Source organism: Amblyomma mixtum, chromosome 3 (assembly GCF_055824585.1).
Source record: "Amblyomma mixtum isolate Tamu chromosome 3, ASM5582458v1, whole genome shotgun sequence".
Lineage (NCBI taxonomy): Eukaryota > Metazoa > Arthropoda > Arachnida > Ixodida > Ixodidae > Amblyomma > Amblyomma mixtum.
Window position 1 is genome coordinate 64,184,199 of NC_143014.1, and position 21,377 is coordinate 64,205,575.

The 21,377-nt window shown below is 40.4% G+C and overlaps 1 protein-coding gene across 2 annotated transcripts; it reads right to left on the reverse strand.

The window, feature by feature from the left end:
- Nucleotides 1–88: 88 nt before the first annotated feature.
- Nucleotides 89–20,826, reverse strand: LOC149350435 (protein BANP-like). Of its 2 annotated transcripts, XM_089579457.1 has the most exons (7): nucleotides 20,687–20,826; nucleotides 20,253–20,415; nucleotides 16,365–16,604; nucleotides 12,807–12,928; nucleotides 9,417–9,632; nucleotides 7,940–8,009; nucleotides 89–306 (listed from the first exon to the last, which is right to left on the reverse strand). In XM_089579457.1, the coding sequence occupies exons 2-6, from the start codon at nucleotides 20,383–20,385 to the stop codon at nucleotides 7,986–7,988; spliced, it is 735 nt and encodes a 244-aa protein (XP_089435583.1). In that variant the 5' UTR covers nucleotides 20,386–20,415; nucleotides 20,687–20,826; the 3' UTR covers nucleotides 89–306; nucleotides 7,940–7,985. The 2 variants fall into 2 exon arrangements, with proteins under 2 accessions (XP_089435583.1, XP_089435582.1); XM_089579456.1 differs by lacking the exon at nucleotides 7,940–8,009.
- Between the last annotated feature and the right edge of the window lie 551 nt (nucleotides 20,827–21,377).

Consider the following 21,377-nt stretch of genomic DNA (forward strand, 5'->3'; position numbering starts at 1 on the left):
GATTATGAGAGTTCATTGTAACACGCTTCAAATGTAATTTCTCTCCTGAATCCACTAGTACCTTTCAATACAAATAAGGCCAGAGAGCTAATAAATAACAAAAATTTATTTAAACTCCACCCAAAGGTCATGGCTGCTTTAAGGAAGTACGGTGACTGGGGCAGCATCATCAGGGACCCTATCGACAGTTGTCGCCAGAATATGGTTTCCATTCAAAATCTGAATGTGGTGGGTCTGCTGAATCTGGGCAATTTGCTCAGCAGTTGCATGAACAACATGGAAGTTACCGTGCTGCGTGCAGAGTACCTATGCAAGAAAGAATGAAGATGTTATTTACTGCATACATCTAGAGGGACATGAACACTTCAAAATGTGACTCACAAACACAACATCTTGAAGACATCTCACAAACGTTAATTGCGCCACAGTGCACTAGGTGAACTGAATACATTACAGAAATTTACAGAAAATTACAGAAATTATAACTAAAAAATTACATTTATACAAGAGAGTACCCAAATTAAAAGCAAGATATAATACATCTAACAAGAATCACAGACAGAATGTAACAATCCAGTGTAGGTTTCTGCCGTCCCAAAGATTCTACTTAAGTATCAAAGAGGAATCTGATGCAATCTATTAGGTGTTCTTTAATTGTTTAAAAGCTGTTAACAGTGTGCCTGTCAAAACTTCAGATATGAACAAGCTCAAACAAGTTAGAAACATGCAAGCAGCTTGCAAGCAACCAATTGCAATGACACTATTATGAAACATGACATGGTGTTTAAGAGCTAAAGGTGGGGAATTATCATGCATTTCACAAAACAAAAACAAATGTATTGTAACCAAACTCATAACCAAACAGCCAATGCACAGACCTCGACACAAACATGCTCTGGCATATCATGATAAAAAAAAGTTGGCACGAACACCAGAAAATAAAATTTTTTTCATTCACTATGATATAAATCTTCAAAGGAATAGTATGGTACTTAAAGAGACTCCACACCAATTTTTTTTTTCCCAGTAGATTATTCCACTTTAAAAGATTAAGACCAGAGCAAAAGTACAAGCAGATGAAAAGATAACACTTGACAAGCTCAGTGACACAGGCCACAAATAATCAGTAATGCAGTCACTACATGCTGCACTTCTGCTGGCAGGTCATTCGAAGAGTCAGGCTTCCTCATCACTGCTTACAATTCTTTGAGCGCAAATAAGTTGGATAGTCTTTTCTCTACCCGATGGATAGTCTTTTCTCTACCTGACTTGTTTTTGGTTTTTAGTTTTTTTTTCTTTTTCTGAGCAGTCAGTCAACTGATTTTCTTGGATGTCTCTGCAGTACCTGCAGGTTGAGTAACAGTGCTCACAGGCAGCACATAATAAAGCAAAGTGTCAAATTGCTGCCTTGGCATTATTTCAGCCCTTTTCACTTTGTTCCAATGTTTTTTTGGGTTAGTTTTCTTGGCGAGAAAATGCACAAAGCTTGGAGGCATTGTTTTTTGTCCTGAATTGCTCAGCATGAAAGAACAACATACATTCTCGTCCACTTCTAGCTTGAATACGTGAGCGGCGTGGCTGCACTCTTCTGAGTGCCAGTGTGTCCACTGCATATGTGAATGAAGGCGAAGTGGCATAGACGAGAAGCACCAGCTCTAGATCCCTCTATGCCTGCACCATTTTGAATTGAAGCATGGCTGTGTCAGACAAACTGGCCACCCAAAGTAACAGCCACACCTCTCATGTGTTCAAGCTAAGAGTGGATGACCCTGTACATACTGGATGTCCAACCAATTATATAGGCAACACCAGTAATACTTCCCACTTCACATCCACCGTCACAAATCACCACTACAATGTGACACCAAAAGCCTGGAATGGCCATTTATGGGGCAGTTTAAGCATTACAGTTCCGGAAGTCTCACAGGTGCCAAGGAATCACTTAACCCGCCATATAAAAAAACAGACGGTGAAACTAAACTGCAGGGCCCCTTTAAAGCAGTTCTCCTTTTTATATTCCTGTGGTGCTGAATTATGGAACAAACTACTTGATTAAACAAAACACAAAGAATTACTTCAATACACGTTTCGATCAGGCAAAGTATAAAAGTTAAAAATAGTTTTTTTGTAACAATACTTGCTGACATGATTCAGGCGAAGAGGAGCCAATGGTATAAACTGTGTGAAAAATTTGGCGACCCATTTCAAACAAATGAGCAAACCATGATATGATGTTTTGTGGCCTTTCATGTAAGGATGAGTATACCAAGAAAACTTAGTTATGATTCACATATCCATCTGGAATGCTGTTCAGAAGATTACGAAATGGAAATCTCGCGCCTAAAAACTCCCAATATGGCAGTTCAACCGGCATGGGAATCACAGAGAAAACATGGGTCTTCTCATTCACGATGAAAAGCTCAAAAGATTAACATAGGAATCAGCAAGGAAGTCCGAGCCCAACATACAGGGTCTGTTCTGAAAGTAGTAGGACTGGTTTTTTCCTGGGCGAACGGGCGGACGAGAGGCGGTCTGCGCATGCAGGATCGCTGAAGAGGGATATTGGGAATGCTGGGGAAAATCGCCAGTCGGCTCTCGGCTGTTGAAGAGAGCAGGTCGCTTGCACTGTGAACCCCTGTCGAAACGTCTCGTCACGCAAAATCATGGAGCGTTTACCGGATCAGCGATACGCGATCAAATTTTTGTGTAAATCTTGATAAAACGGGCAAAAAGACTCACGACACGATCAAGGAGGCCTACAGTGACGCTGCCATGGGTAGACCAGGTATTTTTTGAGTGGCGCAAGCTGCTCCGAGAAGGTAAGGAAAGAGTGGAAGACGATGACCGCTCCGGACGCCCTTCGACCAGCAAGACCAACGAAAATGTGTAGCGACTGAAACATTTACTGAACAGTGATTGTAGGATAAGTATCAGAATGATTGCTGATGACTTGAGCCAAGTTTTTGAGATCGTGACAGAAAACTTAGCCATGAGGAAAGTGTGCGCGAAGCAAGCCGGGAGTGTTGTCAGAGGAGCAAAAGGCCAACCGGAAAGTGATCTGCCAGGATTTTCTTCATTCTGTGAATGAGGACCCCGATTTTTTGTTGCCCAGCACAAGGTGGCAACGCTGCCTCAGCCCCCCTACAGCCCCGACTTGGCCCCGCCAGACTTTTTTCTATTCCCAAAAATAAAATCGACGCTCAAGGAGAAACATCACAGATTGGTAGAGGCGGTTCAACAGGCCGTGACGAGGGAGCTAAACAGCATTCCGGTCCAGGCGTTCCTGGAGGCGTACGAAAACTGGAAAATTCATTAGCAGCAGCGTGTAGGTGCAGAAGGGTGCTACTTTGAAAAATTCTAATCGTTTTTACTACTCTCAAGAATAAATTTTATTTAAAAAAATGAGTCTTACTACTTTCAGAACAGACCCTGTAAGTACACTAATCTTGTGATCCCTGCATTTCCGGTTGCTTCTGACACACTTTACTTTTTATACTGAACTTCTTAGATTTAGTTTGTCATTAGAACATCACTACTTACCAATATTTCATTTCAAATTTTTTTTTTTTCAAGAATGATAAATTTTTAGCCTAATATAATGAAAATACAGTGCTCATGGTTGCTGGCGCAATTACAGCATTGCCCAGATAAAGCAACACATATCCAAACAAACGCTTTTCAGTAAAAGGAGTAATATTTCTGCATTAAGTTACTTCCATGCAAAGAAACTATGCTGCTCAATATACTCATCAGCAATAAAAATACCTTCAGTTTTATACAGGTGTGCATTGCAGCACAAAGTTTACTTCATTATGGAACTGCCAAAGAATGCAATCGGTGTAGCTGGTGGTGAATATAATTATCTTTCTTTCTGGCTAAACAATGAGCTGTGTTTGTGTGTCTGTGCATTCATGTTTGTGGTGCCTTACTCCTGTGGTCGTCTTTTTTTTTTTTTTTGCGCTACCTTTTTATTCAAGAATGAGCTGTGTTTCTGCACTGAACATCTCTAGTACAGAAACATGGCCAAGGCTACTGGTGCAGAACTCTTTGTTTTGCAACATGTCTCTGAGCATTTCTGGTCACAGCAAAGATGCCTAAGATGCTTCTGCAACTTCTTGTGCTCACTAGCATGGCCAGTGGGACAACCATGCTCAATTCTACATTCGCTTGCCTGGGAGGCAACAAAAGGGAAAAATGCACTACACAAAGAATCACTCCACCAAACAACGTACACAAACACCGTGGTACAAGAAGACAGCGAAACTGAACCTTTACAAAAAAGAAAAAGAAAGGAAGAAGCCACAAGAACATTCAAATCCAACTCTACCAGTATGACCTGTGTGTCATAACTCTTACAGCGGATTAAGGACAGCAGCGTAAGACTGCCCTTCAGTGATCTGTGCATGGAACTCTGGAGCTTACCCACTGGTTGTCCCAGTGCTCAAGCAAAGAGGCTCAATGCAACAATACAAGCAACTGAACAAGATCGTGCTGACTCATTTAAATCTGCCAATGTGAACAGAAAATAACACCGTGAACTGGCACAAACAAGTGCACTTCCTGCATGCTTTCTTGATACGCTACTGCAATGCCGTAAGTTAAACCTGGATGTAACGAAACTGAGAAAAGTTCACGACTTTTCAATACATGCAGTTTTCCCATGAAGACTCGAAAGAACAAAGCAGAACGGAAACCAAAATAACAAATAAATGTGGGTGAAATCACACTGAAAATTCTCACAATAAACCCCTATTATTCGGAGTAATAAACATGGAGAAACGTTTAGCAATCGCACTGATAATGTGATTGTGGCAGCAGCTGCGACCACCTTCACAGCGGCTCACACAACGCCGCTACAAGTGGGGTAGGGAGAGTGACGCAGGCAGAGCAGTTAGAGGCATCACAGCTGAACTAGAGGAGAGCGCGCGCCGTTGTGCCACCATTGCCAGATCGGCCGTGGACTCTTTCCGCATGTCCCTGCTTTCTGTCTGCCCGGCTACCGCTGCCCTAGGGAACAGACTCGCCAGCGCTCTCCACCGTCTACTCCCAACGCGTGACAGCTACTCACGCCGGACTCACAAGAGCAACCGAGTGGCGGTGATGGACACGCACTGCTCATCTCGTGTCTCTTTTGCAGTCTCCTAACATTGCTTTTTGCTGCTTTCGAGCATGAACTGTTGTAGTGCCACACGGTGTGACATTACAAACTAAAGCTGCGGATGCCGCATCTGCCGCATAGATACGCAGAAAGCACCTGAGAATGCCGTGCTGTGTCAACTGCGGTCGCTCACTGCAATCGTAGATGTCCCCTTTCATGTCAGTTCATGAGTTATCATCACACTTCGCATGGTTCGGCCAAATTTAAAGTACCTCAGTACTAGCTAAAAGAAAGTCGGCATAGTGAGTTCATTACATAAAGGTCAACCATCATGACACTTTCGTTATGAGGAGTGTACAAATGCATGCACTTCAATGGAGGTGGTGCTAGGCAATCGAAAACTTGAGGGTCATTACATGGAGGTTCGTTACATCCAGGTTTGACTGTAGTAAGGAAACAAATCGACAGGTACACCGAAACTCCTTCATTTTAACGAAATTACCACAAGACTTGCAGGAAACACAATTCTTGAGTTACGTCCGAGTTTATAGAGTCCTACCACAGCCAAAATAAATGCACAATATGTGCCAATTATGTCAAAAATGATAGTGCACCACTCAGAAGTCTAAGTTACCACAACCAGAATTCATGCTTATCCAAGCCATGCAATTTTTAATTGTAGTTCTACTAAACAAAAACAAGCAAGAAAAATGCTTCAACCACTAAAGAATTAACCAATGCAAGCAGAGCAAACTAACCAAAAGAATTAACCAATGCAAGCAGAGCAGACTAACCAACACAATGCCTAACACTATTTACCAAATAGTATAATTTACTCAGGCTTCATTCACCTAGAGTCCACTGGAACAATAAAAAAAAATTCACCTTCGATTCATGAAAACTCCTAAATATGGACTTGAAGCAAGGGTAGAAACGCCATCGTAACAATCTCACAGTACAGAACACCAAGAAAAAAAAAACAATTGAGAGTTTTTTTGTTTTTTTTTTCACATTTCAGCTGTTTTTACAAGGTTACACACAAAATCTGATTATATTGTGGGACAATTAAAAGACTACACAAACTCCAACACTTCCTAATCTAAAGCATTATGAAAGCATCATTTTCAATTGCAATGTTTCACATCTTTCACCTTTAAAATAAAAACCACATAAGGCTTCAAATTACTGACATTACTGCTCACTTCAGGACCAAGAATATCAATTTCCTCCATTTTGCTAAAGATTCATTAAAAGTAATTCATAACCCACTATACAGGATGTTTACGCTAACAACTGCCAAGGCTTTTAAAAAAAGAAATGGCACATACTGCTGGAATGCAACAGTCAATTTACCACCTTTCGTCATTGGCTGAAGCAATGCCACGCCATGCATTCGCTCTTCATCACTAGCTGATATGCCCAGCAACAGCAGGGGCATGGCATCGTCTCAGCCAATAGCAAACAAGAAATACAAAAATGGAATGGAATCATTATATTATACTGGCCTCGGTTAGTGCCCATTATGCGAATGCTACCAGGTGCAGGTCATTCAACACATGCTACTGCTGCCACGGATGTTTCAGATTCTCCATGCTTTGCTCACAGTGAGGAGCGCCAATTCACAATAAGCACTTGACAGAAATTGCATAAGTGGGGAGGGGATTTTTTCAATGCTATGCAATTCCCAGAAGCTACCTTCTGCCTATCGCCAGCAGTTACAAGCTTGATATTTTATTTTGTATCCAATTGCCTAAGCAGAACTAAAATATACTCGTGCTCACTTCAGACAACCATGAACTATACTGCTGCAGTCTGATACCTTTGACAAGTGCTAGTTTCTATCCAGGGAAATTTTTTTTTAATGTTTACAGTACTTCATTTTAAAAACTGTGACTGATATGTCGTTACAGTCTCCACAGGTGGATTCTGTAGCAAAGCGGACATTATGTACATGATGGAGCTCAACAGTTTGATTGATTAACTAAATGAACTAATCAGGTTTCTGATTTTTGATTTTATGGGGAAGATTGTAGTGTGAAATTGAAGGCTGTCAACATTGTAAGCTCGGCTTTTAAATTTCCTTTATCTGCTCTGTGGTTCCAAATATGGAACGTCAATATTACACTTATCAGAGCTCGTTGAGTTGGCTTTCCTGTGTTGCACTTTATAAAATGGTGTCGCTACAGACAGTATCGTCGCTGAATTCACGTCATACTGCTTCTATATCATAAACCCAGATACGGCGTGTGTATCTGATGCATTAAAACTGCGAACGAGACAATTTTATAAATGTGCAATGCTGGAAAGCCAACTCAACAAGCTTTCAAATGTGGATTTACAATTTTTGGAAGCACGATGCCGATAAATAAAATTTAAAAATTGGGCTCACTGTTGATGTTTATGACCTTCAATATCGCAATTTAATCTTGTCCCCCCAGATCAAAAATAAAAAAGTTTAGTTAATTTTTGTTAGTCTAATTATTTGCCTCTATCATGTACATAATGCCCACCTTGCTCACAATCAACCTGCGCAGACCACACCAACATATCTCTCGAAGTCTTAAAGATAATAACCTGTAAATTTTAAACAAAATCACATGGTATAACCCCTTGGCTCAATTTCCAGCAACGTAGCAACTACAACCGGAAAACCCCCAATAACCATAGAAAGATGAGCCAAGAAAATGGAAACTAGTGAAAGCTATGACACATTTAACTCCAATTCAAATAGTAAAGCTTTTTATTAATTGTACTCTAAATACCTTTGTAGTATAATAAAGCCTCACTAGGTACTGAAGCTTCATAACACTGCAAAAATATTAATGAAGTATGCAGGCTAACCTTGTAGAGTCAGTGGCTCAGCATTCTGTGTAATTTGCGTTTCATTTCACGCATGACAGAAATAAATGACCTGTAAACCATGCATAATCAGTGACTAAGCATTCTTTGTCAGTCGCATTTCATTTCACAAATGACAGAATCCTCCATTTGCTCTCAAAGTAAAGCTACTTGATACTGAAACACTGCCTACCTTTAGAACCTACCAGAGCTGCTGACAACACAGCACTATTCTGAAGAACATGGCCAGCATAGGCCATTACAATTTCCTCCTGCTCTAAGGAAATGCCAACCCAGTGTATTAAAACCTACCATAGCAATGATTACCGAGTGAAATGACGGCACACAACTGCACTAGACCGTGTGTTCAAAATGATTCAATACAGACTTTTCTTTTAAAAGCCGTGAAAGAAACTTCGGTGCAGTTTGAACAGGCTGACTGTACAGTCGGGCAGACATTATTTATGTGACAGAATGCAACAGAAAGACAATTAACTAAACTAATCAATTTTTTTATTTTTGGCTTTACAGCACAAGAATAAACTGCAAAGTTGAAGGCTGTCAAAAGACAAGACAAGCCCTTTTAAAAATTTCAGATTCGACACGTTGGCTTGAGGTATTGAATATGCTCTGCAAGCTGGCATTGCCACATAGCACATTAATAAAATGGCAGTGCATGAATCAAATACAAATGCAGTTTACGTCTTTTATGACATGATGATATGATTCCTGTGACAATACCATGTGCAAGGGTGCCATTTTAATTATGCACAATGCAGCAAAGCCAGCTTAGCGTGCTCTCGCAGCGTATTTCTCACGCTCTATATTTTGAACTGCAATGCCAATTCCGAAATTTTATAAACTGAGCTCGCCTACGATGTCAAGGGCCTTGGATTTCACGATACAACGTTGTCTCCTAAAAGTTAATTTTACTGAACTGTCTATTCATTGCACTCTATCATGAAAATAATGTCCACCTTGTCATACTGTCAACCCCTACACACTGCACCAACGAGTCTTTCATGGGTTTTCAAAGAAAAATCTGTATTGAATAATTTGAAACACACCATACATCTGCACTGATGATACGAAATTCTGACCAGACTACACATGTAAAAGGGTAACGATGCCTGCAAGCAAAACAAAGATTGCACAGGAAAACAGTATACATAAATGCTTCAGCTACGGCTGTTAGGAGAACCTCAGAACACCTTCTGTAATGCACAGTTGCCTTTTTCTCAACTCCTGGCTCAGAAGAAAATTGCCATCAAACAACAATACCACCCAACCAGTCATCTAAAAATTAGGCAATTACAGCAAGAAAACATCACGGCTATTCTGGAAGGCAGTGAACAAATATAATCTCAATCAATTTCCATTTCTTTCCCCCCAAAAAAATACCAAGATTCAGCACAAGGACCACCATACACAAGTGACCAGCATGAAGAAGACTGGTCCAATAATAAAATGATTGTCCCACCTGCCCCTCAGAGACAGCCGCAGCTGCAGCTGCTGCTAACTCCGCCTCCTCACTGTTTCCATCCTCAATAGTTTGGAGTGAGAAGGTGCAAAACTCTGAGGCATGAGGCACCAGTTCAATGCTGTTAATGCTGTCGTCTGACACCTCTGGCTCATTCTGGGCAACCCCAACCTTCTGAGCCGTAGAGGGTGCTGTTCCCAAGGGTGCACTGGACACCTGGACAGACGTGCACTGCACTAATTAAACACGACTACGCACACTTCCACGAAATGCCACCAGACAAAAAGGAGAACTCTGCAGAGTGGGCCACAAAGCGGCGACAGAAGCAGGAGTAGCAGGAGTGGGACAGCCCTCAGAGAGTCAGCAAGGAGGCAGTAAAAAGAACCAAGTGCAACAAGGAGGAAAAGGAAACGGCGATTCGAGAAAATGACCTGTGAAGCAGCCCTTGAGAAGCATTTCTTGTGATTACAACAGCATATCAGCTGTCTTAAGCATGGTATCTGTGGTGCAGCTCCTGATGGTCCAAGTTTATCTGTGCATTTTTTCCAGTGCCAAGAAGGCAAACAATATCCGAGTGAAGTTAGACAGATGTGACCATTTGATACAGTGCACTAATCTGTGCAGCCAAAACGATCAAGTACCAAAGAATATATCCAGCAAAACTGAGGAGCACAGGTACACTACAGCTGAGTAAATTATCTTGTTGTTACAAAATAAATTATTCAGTGTCTTTTATTCAAAGCAGTCTGGCTACATCCAGCCCGTGGTGTCAGGCAATTCTGCTCAACCAAACTTCTGATTTCAAGCAAGTTTCCTGGTTCTCGTATTTTTGTTTCAGCGGTAACGTGCTGTATGAAACTAATGTTTCTCTATGAGAAAAAAAAAAGATTTCCATTTAACTAGCACAGTTTGCAAAAAGACCCCCAACACAATTTGCAAAAAGAACAAGCTACGGCAGACAGCAAGCACAGGGTCCAAAAGCTGCAAATCAGGCTATCGGTTTTTTAAATTTATCTTTTACTCTACCACATTAAAATGCTCCCTCGCTGACTGCTGGTATTTTTAAGTGACACAGCTATAATTAACACCTAGCAGCCAGGCTGAGAGCTTCATTTATTCATTTAATAGCTCATTTAACTAACACAGCTATGTACACTAAACATAGACACCCCATGAGGGTGCCCTTGTCTGCCCATGAAATTAAGGGTGAGGATGCCCTCACTAGGTGAGTCCTCGTGAGGGCATACCCACCCCTGTCTGCATGGGGGCTTAATTCAGTGAGGCAAAGGGTGAAGGAAGATAAGCATAATATAGCTGGTGAGGAAGAGCATGAATGAGCAAGGGTTGACATGCTCAGATAAGGGTGAGGGAAAGCAATGTGCATGGGATGATGGTGAGGTGGGAAGTACCAAATCAGCCCTCCACAGTCACCTGCATCATATTCTCGTCATTGCAAGTTTCAGTCTTCCAGTTTCAATGTAGTAGCCTCAAGAAACAATGAAGCATCTGTTTCTCTAAGCTCAAACTAGTGCGAATGACCACTACTTATGTCTCATACACAAGGTATTTATGGAGACCGGTCTTTACCACCTCGTCAGCCCTTTTTCCTTTCCCATAGACAGTTCCAGACACACTGGCCACGGCTACCGCCGGTAATTTTTGTTAATTTGCTTACAGCGTATCCTGCGGCACTGAAGCATTATTGCCGAGGATGGACTAGCAAAGAAAATACGGTACAATGCCACCAAGAAACTATAACAAAACAGAAATGTACAAAACATCATAACTGTAAACAAGACATCTAAAAGCTCAAATAATGCTGTGCAAGCGATACATCATATTACAGCGCAAGAAAATTACCAGACGACCATCAAAAGATGCTGCGAATATCAGTGCTAGTTGTATATGCATCTCTTTTAGCCTACTATTATGGTTTTGTTAAACACCTACACACAAATCCATCTTCTTTATTATTCACATGCTTCGCTGTCCACCTGTGACGCTCAGCTCTGCTTGATGAACACGCACCTCTGGTTCAAGTTGTCACTTTTGTATCACTTTTCTCATTCCTGATGGCGTTTTTCACTTTCTTCCACACAAGGAGCTTCAGTTGACCCACAATTAAGATGACGTTTTTCACTTTCTTCCACACAAGGAGCTTCAGTTGACCCACAATTAAGATGACGTTTTTCACTTTCTTCCACACAAGGAGCTTCAGTTGACCCACAATTAAGGCCCTTAATTCTCTGCAGTGGAAAATTTTAAATTCCACAAGTTCAGAACAAAGAAATCGCAACAACTCATGGGAATCAACACACATAAAATAAATATATGTTTACTTCTAAAATATACCTCGTCACTCCAAATGTGCCTTCATTAAAATCAAAGATGACTGTCACCATTCAGCATCAGGCAAAAGTATTCTCTTCACTTGAAGAGTGAAATTTCAGGACATGGACAGTTAGATCTGTCCCAATCTATCGATTTCCTCTGATGAAAAAAAAAAAGTCCAGTGAATGTTTTTGCTCTCAACATGAGCAGCACAAATTTCTGAAAAGCATCAAGAAACATGCGCCAGTGTTCAGGATGCCAGTGGGTATCGATATGGAACGCCATTCCGGCAGTTCCTTGAAGAGAGCCCACATTACTCAAACCGGACGGCAACTACGATTTCGCGCCGGGCTGTTCACAAATCCAGTAGAGTGTGCTGTACCGGCCCCTCTTAATTATACAGTGTTCTTTCTTGCATTTGGAGTATTCTGCGTGAAGGAAACTGCAGCAGTAGCAGCGCTCTTTTTCCTCTCATGTTCTTATGGTGACAAAACGATCGATTTCCACCGCAACAGTAACAAAGCTGGCATGCTGGCCTGTTTGTCAGCTCTGGAACTACTCCTTACACGCACTTATCTGGAGAACTACACGAAGTTCGAGGCATGTACAAGCTAAGTAATATGTGCAAAACACGTTCTCCATTACTCCTAAATGTGCAAACTTTGAAAGCTGTGCACGATCAGTTAAAACTTCTCTCACCTAAATAGTGAGCTGAGGAATTGTATTATACATTTATTGCTCAGTCATGTAGGCAAATGTCGGCACTATGAAAAAGTAACTCGACCATTAAAGCAGATGAAAGTGGCGGCTAGGACATAAAAGGGCAGATATCTTTTACATAGTGAGGATAAGGGAGGGCAGAAGAAAAGTGAAGGTGAGGGAGTGCCAGCAAATTGAATAAAGTGAGGATGAGGGAGACACATGGTTTAAAAGGTGGCAGTGAGGAAGGAAAAGCAAACATCTCTGACATTTAGCGTGTGGCAGACAAATCGAAATTTTCATTCATAACAGAAGAATAACTACCATCAATCCATTTGTATGACCAACACTCATACTCACCTTTGGATTCAAAGGAAGACCCTTTTTCTTGCGTCGGAATGCCGTCCGACATTTTGAATCAATATTCAGCTTAATTCTGTCCCAGTCAGAATTGGTCACATCAAACAAATGCTTTAGGTGACCTAGAACAGGCAATTAAGTGCTCAGAAAATAAAAATGAAGGCTTTTCCAGAAGAAGGCACTGACACCAGTAAGCACAATCAGCAGCATAGGATTCACTCCAGCCCAATGAAAACAAGTTAGCTGATAGACTACTTCTCACAATCTGAGAAAACTTTTCGTTGTGTTCTAAAGGGGTAGACACCAAAATTTTTATCGTGAATTTTGCCTACAAATGATGAATAAGACATTCGTGAACATGAACCACAACCTGAAATTCGCCTACACTCAATACATAACTTATATTTGAATTTATTCTTCAGTGAAATTTCAGTTTCAGCAAGTCAAAAGACGATTGCAACGTCTCAAGTAAGCACCAGATCATGTGCAGCATACAAAAATTAAAATATAATAAAGTTGAAACTCGTTATAACGAAACAGTTTATAACAAAATAATGGATATAACAAAGGGATGACAATTCCCCTTGGAAGTTCGGTCAACACTGACTATAATGACGCTACGGCTATAACGAAATTATCGCCAGGCCCTTTCAACTTCATTATCATCATCAGCCTGACTATGCCCACTGCAGGGAAAAGGCCTCTCCTATGTCTCTCCAATTAACCCTGTCCTTTGCCAGCTACGGCCACCGTATCCCCGCAAACTTCCTAATTTCATCCGCCCACCTAACTTTCTGCCACCACCTGCTACGCTTGCCTTCTCATGGAATCCACTCCGTTACCCTAAGGGACCAGCGGCTATCTTGCTTTCGCACACACGCCCTGCCCAAGCCCATTTCTTTCTGTTAATTTCAATTAGAATGTCATTTGCCTAACAATTTTTTTTTCCACAGCTCGCTATGTTGTCCTTAACTTAAGCTGAACCCTTTTCGTTAGCTTCCACATTTCTGCCCCATAGGTGAGTACTGGTAAGATACAGCTGTTGTATTACCTTTATTATAACGAGGTTCAACTATAGTTCTTTATTCACTTGCTGCCATTCCAGCTTCAGAAGCAGTTTAGTGTAAGAGTTTGAATGACCGAAAATGGTGAAGCAGCGGTTATATTTCAGTTTCTGTATGCTTCATATGATTTCATGCTCACTTGTGATGTCAACTATTGTCTGACAACTGAAACTACAGAACAAAAAAAAATTCAATTACAAATAATTTATAGGGCGCTACAGAATTCCACATGATGATCCATGATTACTAATGCCGTATGCATCATTCCAGAGCAAAAACACAGTCCGAAAAATTTGATGTCTTCACTCCTTTAAATGTAAAAATGCTATTGCTTGGCAACAGAAATACATGTTAGGCGTTGATGAATGTTCTATCAAATGAATACTATATTTCTGACATTGATGTTCTACTCATAAGCTAAGCTCCCCATCCAAAATATCCATGTACAGGTGCCATCAAAAGTAAATGGAAGGCAATATTAACGAAAATATTTAATCATTGCCCGCTCATTTCATGCATCCTTGAATACATATGTGCAGACTAATTGTGATTGTACGAATTGAACTGTGCACCAACAAACATGGATCATTATGTTTTAGATTTAAAGAAATTAAATTTTTTTGACGAAGTCGCCTTCCATTTACTTTTGACGGCGACTGTACCTATAATTGTAACAAATTCACTGATTCAAAAAACTAATTCACAAGGACTTGTTCAGCTTTTGTAATGCAAAAGGTACATCATAACAGATAACTAGTGTGAATGCCAAGCTAACAGATGAAAAAAAAATTAAAAATAATAAAATACTTTGTGGAAAACTAGTTTTTACACTCTGCAACTCATCATCGATAGCAAAAGCTTGCATCCTAAGGCTGTGGCAGCAACCGTTTTGGGTGTCGGAAAGGAAGGAAGACGCTCCTTCCTTAAGCTGCAAAGATGGGTATTTTAATGCGAAAGCATTATCTGTCCCTCAGCACAAAAGACATCCACCATTGTCTACGGCATGAAATTCAGATGATGCAGTATGCCGGTGTACGATGTCACAACACAAATAAGCGAACATGTATAGTCGTGAATGATGAAAAGCAACGTACTATGACCCATGAAAGTCATGACTCATAGTCAGGAAACACTCTGCAATGTATCATGACTCAGAACTTTACAAGTAACATAATGTAAGTTGTATAGAGTTTGTACAGTTTGTACAGTCATGCCTCATACTCATAGTCATGATTCACAGTCATTCTGCAATGTAGCATGACTCAGCTTTAATCCTTTAGCATTCTTACACGTAAGCAGTCTTAAGTGCCTCTGCCAAATTTTTCATTTGTGCTCTACAACTTAACATGCTGCCTACAAACAAGGTAGACAAGTTTGCTACTATGTAACTGTTTAAGAAAATACCTATTAAATCTGCTTGTCAAGAAAACATCCAAAATTACAAAGCTAGTCTCACCCTGGAAAACACTTTGGTCCTTTAATGGAGACATCTAGCACCACCACTTATACACTCATATCAAACACTGGAGTGTGTAGCCCACAATCCTCACTACACTATAGTCGGATACAACTGAAGAGCGAAGCAGCACATGCCCCTCAAAGGAAGCCCCCCAGCCAATGGTACGGACAGATTTTCATGACCCCATGGTTAATCCAATCAAGCCATAGTTAACCTCCTTTCTTCTGCCACCCCTGCGATGTCACACTAGCAGGTTCAAGGGAATTAACCAAGATTTCAAGAGAACCGATCAACACAATTGGCTGGAGGGCCTCTTTTGAGGGAATTCACTGCTTCGTTCTTAAGCTGTATCGAGCTATAGACAAACATGTGGAAAAACAGTGTCAGCTTAATGTGCTGGCACAAAAGAATCGGGTGTCTGCCATCACCTTGTATGCATCCAGGTTCCACACGCCTGACCACGAAAAAGAATTCACTCATGTACACCACAGGTGGCTTGTATAACCAAGTCAGAGCCATAAAAAAAAATTTGAACAGTTCACTAGGAATGTATGTCATACTGCTTTTGGACTGAACAAGCAAATTTTCCTTGGCAGCAAAAATCCCAGCACTAGGGTCTGTAGCAGACAATGCCTCTCGACAACAATGGTTCCTTAAAATGCTCCAAGTGCTTGTGTGCTCATGATTACTCAGATCTGCAGCACATTTCACGTATATAACATTTCATCATTCCTGCATATAACATGATCTAAAGTAAAATAACGCAATGTAAGTATTTGATGAGATGGAGAACAACACAAGTAAGCTGACAAGAATGCAATCATGCAAGCTAGTATGCTAGTATAAGCCACTTCATAAAATATGCCAGATTTCATGGCAAAGCACAGGTTTGTTGCCATAGGACTTAGTCCCTTCACTTCAAATAACAATATGATCGTACACTTAAGCCTGGCTCTAAACACAGATGGCACAGTTAAAAACAGAAGAGAACAGTACACACCAGGACCAAGCCCAAAAGCAGCTGCAACTACTCACATCGAATGCCGTAGATCATTAACGGGTCCAGCTGCTGCTTTTTGTGTTTCCCTGAGCCCGAAATGTTTGAGCGAGCCTGGGTCTCTCTATCAAACAGGTGGTCAAGTAAAGTCAGTGCCATCTTCTCAGGCGTACAGCATGTGTTGTTGATGTGGAACAAAGTGGTTGGGTTTATGGAACAGCGCACTCTCATCTCCGGATTGTTTTCATCCCCAAGCCATGAGCCCTGAGGGTAATCCGCTGCAGCAATCGCAAAACAAAAGAGCCAGGAGTAAAATAATAATGGCAGATACAGCAGGGTATAAAATTCAAAACACACCTACCTGATTCTAGCCAAAAATACAGTCACAAAAGGTAAAATCTTTTGAAAGGACACTGACAGCAACATCCTCCAATTACTGCTCTTAGTAAAAATTGATTCTCCAGCTCTTTATAGATGTGCTAACATTTGTCCGGCAGCAAAAAACCTATTTATGGTTGAAAAAACTGAATTTAAAAATTCTCCCGTCAAACGATGCACACTCCTGACGCCTACATCGAGAAAGACAGGTTGCTGGCATTTTGAAGAGATGTGCACCAAAAATTCAGTGCCAATGCAAGCAATTTACTTGAAATCAGCCGGCGATGATGACACTTGTATTTCGCTTTTTCTTCTATCTTAAAAAAGCTCCATTTTCAGTAAGAGTGGTATCTTTGCCATTAGAATGCTGCAGTCTATTGATACAGGATGACTTCAATTTTGTCCTCAACGTCCCTTCAATTTTAACTTAAATGTTGCCAAATGATGATCAAAAAATAAGAAATAATAACACTAAAAGCAAGAAAACTACACTACCTTGCCTAAGACTCCTTTGCTTTCATGCAGGCTCCCCTGATGCACTAGAAAAACTGCTGATTTCACTGATGCAGTCATCTAGACTCAAAAACTCACTGGCAGCATCATCTTTACCTGTGCCTCCTGGTAACACAAACACAACAGCTGCTACCAAGAAACAAGGAATCCCATAACTCCTACAAAAGTTTACTTAGGTTGCCAGTACCAATTTACATCAGTTAAAGAACAACGCAGATGTCTACTAAAGTAAAGACGTTGCAGAACCAAGTGTTTTATGTTACTCCTCTCATAACATGCTGTCAAGCAACTAAAAAAAAAAGCAGTGTGTACCATTCTAACCAAACGTTTCTGTACTGTGCACAGCAGCATCAAACAAAATGTGAGCTGATATAAATAAAAGTTCAAAGGCAAATGCAAAATATGCCATGCTTCACATTAAATGGCTTAGGACACGAAAGCTGCAATCAAAAGCATTACATTAGTTCCCACACTATACCTGCATGGTGCCAAGTACACTCTTAGCAAGCTCAACAGACTGATTTCAGGCAAAACTAAGCAGGATTCACTAAATCCTCATCCTGGCAGCCGTTAACCATCCTTCGGCCTCTTGAAATGTCATCTCTAACACACCTCTTCACATCTTAAAAAACTAACACACATTACTCTAATGCAAGGTAAAATGGAGTACGCAGCAGCTATCTGGAGCCCAGATCAAGCAAACATCATATATGGCATCAAAACCCTGAAAAATCATGCTGCTAAATGGATCTATTACAGTTACTCAAGTTACACTAGCATGATATCAATAAAAGCATAAGCACAATTAGATAACCTGCCACATCTTTCCAAGCTTGTGCACTTGGCACTTCTTTCACAAACAACAGTTCTTTCGACAATGTCTTGCAGTCAGTAATAAAAACTTTTCTGCACCGTGATCATCCATTATAAGTTAAACACATCTCATGCCACACATCTGATTTTGCTAAATCATTCATACTTTATACTAAAGTTGACTGGAATAGCCTACCACTACACACTGCAACAGAAGTTACCATCACCAAATCTCAAGAGCTCGTTAAACGTATCTCCTACTAGTGCTGTTTACTGTTTGCGTAGTTTTCATTTTTTTAATGCATTTTTTATACCTGTCAGTTGTATTTGTTCTGTAAGGGTTGTTGTTTTATTGTTGCATTTTTTTTAATGCTGCATTTTCACAATATTGCCTATACGATACCTATACGATATTGGAGTTCGCACCTGTCTATTAATTTCCTTGTTTACTTTTCTTCACAGTATTCATGCTTTTTCTTTAGTTCTATATTTTTGTTTGTGTGCCAGTGCTCCCCTCTATGTCATATCCTAAACTGAGGGCCTTTAGAGGTGTACTGAATAAGAATACTCAACATTACAGTGTAACACTGAATAAGAGGCGTTTACAGGAGGTCCCGTCCAGTCTCTAACTTTGGGACCTCCTTCTGTATTCCAGTGTTCTTCTAAGCTGTAACCTGCAACATGCAATAAACGAAACTTCAAACCACTAGCCAGCTTGCACAGCAGGATATGTGCTGTGGATGACCTCAGTTCAATAATCCAGTATTCTGGTACTCAAAACATTGTGCCTACTTTGTGAGGTGTCAAAAATTTAACATGAATTAGTAAGGTTGCAAAGAAAGCAGACATAAAATAAAAAAAAATAAGGACAGCGAATGCTCAGTCTTCACTGAGCATTAAGAAAAAATAACATTTAGTACAAATTTGTCCAACATAACACACAGTGTGCAAGTTGAAAATGTGCAGTAATCATGCAGAGGAAAGCACTTCACTTTTAAACAGTAAAAGATGTGATAAATCACCAAGTAACTGAATATCAGTTACCTACCGCAACTTCTATAAACAACAGTATGTAGCCAAATCAATGAAGTTCAAATTGGTATTTTTCACTTTCTAAATAAACCTTTTTCCAAAAACATTTCGGTAGCATTCCCATACAGCCCTGATAACTGTTATGTTACCATATGCACACTGTGTAAGAAAATGAACTGGCCCCATATAGATAGCGGTTCTCTGCTACAGTAAAATGTCATTTGTCGATCCTATGTGATGTCCCCTAAAAGTCAAAGGAACTTATCAGGAAAAAACAGAAGAGATGACTGAACACACTCAGTGAAGCGAGGCACATAATAAACCACACGCATTTCTGCACAAAAATTTAAGGTGTCATGCAAATAGCTATATCACAACATAATATACCCCCTTCAGATGCTGTGCCACAACTGTAAATGCAACCAACCTAATCACAATCAAATCCTTGTGTACAAAGTGCAATAAAAATGTGCTGATACCTAAAAAATCTTGCATGATTTTTGATAATTCAATTTGAAGCGGTCTTCTGATCATGTTTCCTGCACTAAATAATTTTTCTTCTCAGGTGGTTTATTTAGCACATCAAGGGAATATTTCGGAGGACAAGTAACTACACAATATACTGCAAAAAGATGATGCAATAAAAAATTATGCTCTGCTTTCAAATTCATAAATTGTTAGTTTCTAAATGCTGTTATTAAAAAAATTTGGGCTTCACCTGAATGTGTCTCACGTTCAGCTGAATACACGATATTCACAGCTTCCTATGTCTATAAAGGACAAGATGCCCGACTTGACTATGGGCACTGAGGGTTAACAATCACAGTGGGTTTTTGTTAATTAAAACACTTAATTTGACCTCCCCTTTTACTACAACGCTTTGGTCACATCGACACCAAGTGTATTAAAAGGACCCCCTTAATTTGAACTCCACATAATTTGAACAAATTTTTGGTTCCCTTCGAGCTGTAGTTGTCAAGAGCAGATGTTGACAGAAAAACAGGGCCCTTGTACAAGTGCTCATCATTGTTTTTGCACACGGTGTTTGAATGATCAGAAAGGCCTACAGACAACAAAAAAAATTTGATAATGCAGCTTTGTCACCAATGAAGCCTAAGAATGACTTACATTGCAATACAGTTTGTTTCATTACAACCGCTACTAGCACTACTTGGTGAAAACATGATTACCTTCAGTGTTGAGCGTTATGAGGGTGACACTTGAACCAGCTGCAAAAGCTGTTACTGGCTCTTCTTCCAAGGAAACGATTGCAGAAGAACCTACACCACCAGAATAGTGAGCTTGTTGCCAATCACAACCCATTCAAAGTAATGAAAAATATTACCTCCCGTGCTGCAAAAGATTAAAAGAAAGGTATGTTAGAAACACTGTCAAACAATTTATCACCAAGAATAAACAAAAAATGTGCTTTATTTACCAGAATAAGGGGAAATTTATTACAAATACATGTAACGCGCCACACAGACGACAAGAGAAAGGGGACAATGTGCACTTGTCCTGTCCCTCTGTCTCTTATCACCTCTGCGGCACACTACATGCATTCATTATGAGCCTCATGAACCAACTAGCCCCACAGTAAATTAACGTTAATGTATGGACATACCTTCCAAGACGAGGGGATGGTGCTGATGAGTGCTCTTTTACAGCTGTTGACAGCAACTCAAGTTTGTCTTCCAGTGTCTGGCATTGGTCATTTAGAGCATCCAAACTACCCTCCAGCATCTGAATTTTTGCTAACATGCTTTCCTTGAATGACTGAAGTAAAACCTACAAGTCAAATTTCAGAATGTACATAAACATTTTGCAAAACACATACACAAGACCAACTACCAAATCATATGGCACACAAGGAATTACACTGTAAGGTTGATCCATGTCACCCAAACGCATCCGCTTCAAGCCCTTGACACTCTCGCCATCCTCTTCGTTCACTGGACTGTCTGCACTGTTTCGGTGCTTCATATTCCTGGAAAAAATTTATTACAGCTTCACATCCCCACAAAAAAAAAAAGGCAAAAAGGGGGGCCAAACAAGCATCAAAGACTTCAAAGCCAAACATTAGCACACAAGATTTCAGTTCGGCATACGAATTCAAAGACCATGGAACCAGTCAATGGCTTGACAGGCACTCGCGTCATTTGATATACATAACCAAAGCGTCATTAAAACTTCTTTTTGGGTTAGTTGGCGCATACCGTTTTTTTTTTTTAAAGTTTACAATCCCACCACATAAAGAAACTTGGCAGAGTGTGTTTTTAGCACCCCGTCTTTATTTCTCTTTGCGGCTGTGACTG